Below are 3,477 nucleotides of genomic sequence, written 5' to 3'. Positions count from 1 at the left end.
AGATAAAAAACGACATGATGCTTAGAGCCATATGAAATATATGTCTATCCATGATTCTTGACCAAAAATTTAACAAAAACTAAAAGATATATTTGAAAGTCCTTTCCAGAACAATACTTCTTTAAACAAACTATAACAACAATCAAACTAATGTTATAATCAAATAAATATGATTTCCTTCTGCCTAACCAAGCGAGTATTCTAAGAAGAATGCCTTCGATCTCAATAATTAATTTATTAATTGAATTTCCTAATGTATACATCATAAATCGTCACATAAATATAGTACGTTGCCGATTTCAACGAAGAAACCAAGAAATCTTGTTACCGATTCCAACGAACAAACCAAGAAATCTTGTTACGGATTTCAATGAACAAACCAAGAAATCCTATTGAATATCCTCTGAATAATTACTGACTCCAAACAAATAAGCCAAGGGCTACATGGGCAACATGAAAAAATATTGAGAACAAGCCTAATGATAACTCCTATAAATCATAGGAGTCATTCTTCTGACAACAATATCGCCTGCCTTAACACAACAATCAGTTTCATAGTATTCTGGTTGTGTTGAGCATATCATCATGGCTTCCAAGGTTGTGAGGTGGATTGCTCTATGCTTCTTCCTGGCTTCCATACTCTGTGTTAATGGCGAGACGTTTACCACGTCTAATCCGTATGATTCTGCTGGTCGTAATTACAACATTGATGGCCTATTTTGTGCTACATTTGACTCTAAGCAGCCCCTAGAGTGGCGCAAGGAATACCTTTGGGCTGCCTATTGTGACCAAGCCGGCAAGCCCATGGGATCTTCCCTCTGCGGCACCTGCATCCAAGTAAACTCCGCCATCTAATTACAAGAAACAATGTCTTATGCTTTTACTTGTTAAATATAAACCTTTAATTTTGTGATGTTAAAATATATAATAAGAATATGTTTGCTTATTTGTATACGGTTTATTCAAGGCTTACGTAATCAGTTGAATTCTTACAGGTGAAAAATGATTTGACCGGTGAAAATGTGACCGTACGAATTCTGGACCAGTGCCAAAATGGAGGATTGGTGTTAGAAACAGATGCTTTTAATGCCATTGATGGAGATGGACAAGGAAAGAATAATGGTTATCTGCTTACTACCTACAAGTTCGTGGACTGTTAGAACAAATTCGCAGCCTCAATTATGTCTGCTCCCTCAATTCACCAGTTTTTCTTTGAATAAAAACTTTCCTGCATAATGGATTTTCTATGTTCGACTCTTTCTTAGATACCATAAATTTTATTTATGCATAAAAATGCGAAGTGCTTTAGAGAAATGGAAAGGAATTGGCAAAACTATTGCTTTTGACTGTTTAGGATGCTTTTTGTATGGAACTTTGTTTTTCCATATTTTTCTAGTGAAATCTTTTCTATAAAGAATAATGTCACTTAATTGATTTTAAAATTAATATTTGATTAATCTATAAATTGTAAGCATTATTAAGATATTTATATGTATTATTCACTATTTAAGACGCATAAATATGTATATGTTTATTGGTGACGTATGTATTTTTTTTGCAATCATTTATTTTGTATAGTGTTTGGTCAATAGGATGATAAATAATTATGCTCATAAATCATTTAATGAAAATTATAGGTGTTTTTTAATAGTGGGTATATCCAATATCATCAATATCGATTTAAATTGTTCCTACCAATAATTAATTAAGTTGAACAACTATTTTAATTCAATTATTGATTCACTTTCCTATAAAACCTTTAAAGAAAATATTCATGGCCCTAGAAATGATAGCTCTAGCTTTAATCAAACTAAAGGCCATCCTTCTAATTGTAAACATATCCCACTTAGTAGTGAAGGTGGTCTATTATCTACCTTCTGTATTTGGCATAACCCAATTGTAGCCAAAATAGCCATTCAGAAATAACATCATCTATATTTATTAATATTTGATAGTACTTACTCAGAGGATAGAAAATGATAATTATCCATTTTAGATGTTTTATTAATATATTTTAAATCCACTCTTTGTCTAATTTTTATATTAATCTTTCACAAATACAAGATTAGCAACCCAAGTAGAATTTCTAACTAGAAAAATATTGTAAATAATAAATCTTGTGCATATTTATATCAATACTTCCATAAAAGAATTTATGAGATTTTATTTCTTCCTAAAAGGTTGAACACCTAGTTTCACTAGAATAGTATGAGTGATAATTTAGATGTCATAATTCTTTAGTTCTTTTTATCAATATGATACTACATCTTTTTAACCATTCAAATAATTTCTTATCCCATGACATTTATATACATGATATCCACATGAGTGGTTCTCTTCAATCATGCCCATCTTCCTAGTTATAGGGATTAAATTTTCAAATATATAAACTTGAAGGTGATTTCTTCTATTTAATAGCTTATTCTATATCAAACGTTATTTTTAATTTTGTATGCAGATTTTAAGCATTCAGCGGATAAGTTTTTAGTGGCTGGATTTGAATTTAAGTAATTTGGAATGAACCTTGATGTGGATTGGTTCCTTGACCGGAGATTGTGGTATTTTTGACGTTATGTTAAGTTTGTGGTAGCAGATGTCCTATTGTCCCCTATCTCAAGGCCCCATTTTGGTGTAATGGGTTATTTTTTATTGTATATTAGTGCCTGATCTTGTACGAGATGCTATTGGTAGTGGTTATAGTTTTTTTCAATGAAATTATGGGTTAGTGAAAAAGAGAATTAATCAAATATTTAATACATTAAATTCCTCAATTAAGTATCAAACTATAATTTTGTAAGTATCTAATGCATTATTTTGATCTCATCGGTAAGTATCAAGCTAGAAAATATATACATCTAGATTTTTTTTTTATGGTAGTAGCTCAATATTTGAGATTGTACATTCAATTTATCAAAATAGTAAATAAATGTGATTTTTAAATAGAATTATTACCATTTTAACTCAAATATTTACCTAATCTATTGTTGTGAATAAGCTCATATCCTAACTGGTTCCTAGTTAGAACACCATCACACATATTAAGTTTACTTAGGATGACTCAGTTGTCACATGGAAGTCTCATTTAATAAATTGTTCATGTTAGTTATCTTAGGAGTCATTCTAGACATAGATGAGTTGGTGCTTATTATTTAATATTAGTTTTATAATGCATCATGCATTTAATTTTGTGTCAAGAGTAGTTGTAACTACCTCATCATCTCTTGCCTATATAAGAAAGGCTCATTTGTACATTGTATCATATTAATTCATCTCAATAATTTTGTTTCAATCTCCGTTGTTTATTCTTTCTCATATTGAAACATTCTCTTATGTTTGGTTTGCTTCTTGGTGGATCTCTTGAAGTTTTCTTCTTCATAATGGGTTGTTAATCTTTCCAACATGGAACGAGAGATTTGTCCAAGAAAATTTCCTTCCTATCCTAGTGAAAAAAGAATTTGACAGAGATCCATTATTTTC

The 3,477-nt window shown here is 30.5% G+C and overlaps 1 protein-coding gene across 1 annotated transcript; it reads left to right on the top strand.

The window, feature by feature from the left end:
* The first annotated feature begins 585 nt into the window (after positions 1-585).
* On the top strand, positions 586-1,160 carry LOC131048741 (pathogenesis-related protein PR-4-like). The gene is made up of 2 exons (XM_057982803.2): positions 586-837; positions 996-1,160. The coding sequence occupies exons 1-2, from the start codon at positions 586-588 to the stop codon at positions 1,158-1,160; spliced, it is 417 nt and encodes a 138-aa protein (XP_057838786.2).
* The last annotated feature ends 2,317 nt before the right edge of the window (positions 1,161-3,477 follow it).

Source organism: Cryptomeria japonica, unplaced genomic scaffold (assembly GCF_030272615.1).
Source record: "Cryptomeria japonica unplaced genomic scaffold, Sugi_1.0 HiC_scaffold_270, whole genome shotgun sequence".
NCBI lineage: Eukaryota > Viridiplantae > Streptophyta > Pinopsida > Cupressales > Cupressaceae > Cryptomeria > Cryptomeria japonica.
This window is presented reverse-complemented; position numbering and strand designations above follow the sequence as displayed.

What these genes read in the sequence shown, in the direction of transcription:
- LOC131048741 (XM_057982803.2), top strand. Translation starts at nt 586, where the DNA reads ATGGCTTCCAAGGTTGTGAGGTGGATTGCTCTATGCTTCTTCCTGGCT. An exon ending in TCTGCGGCACCTGCATCCAA is followed by an intron (nt 838 to 995) that starts GTAAACTCCGCC and finishes GAATTCTTACAG; the next exon opens with GTGAAAAATGATTTGACCGG.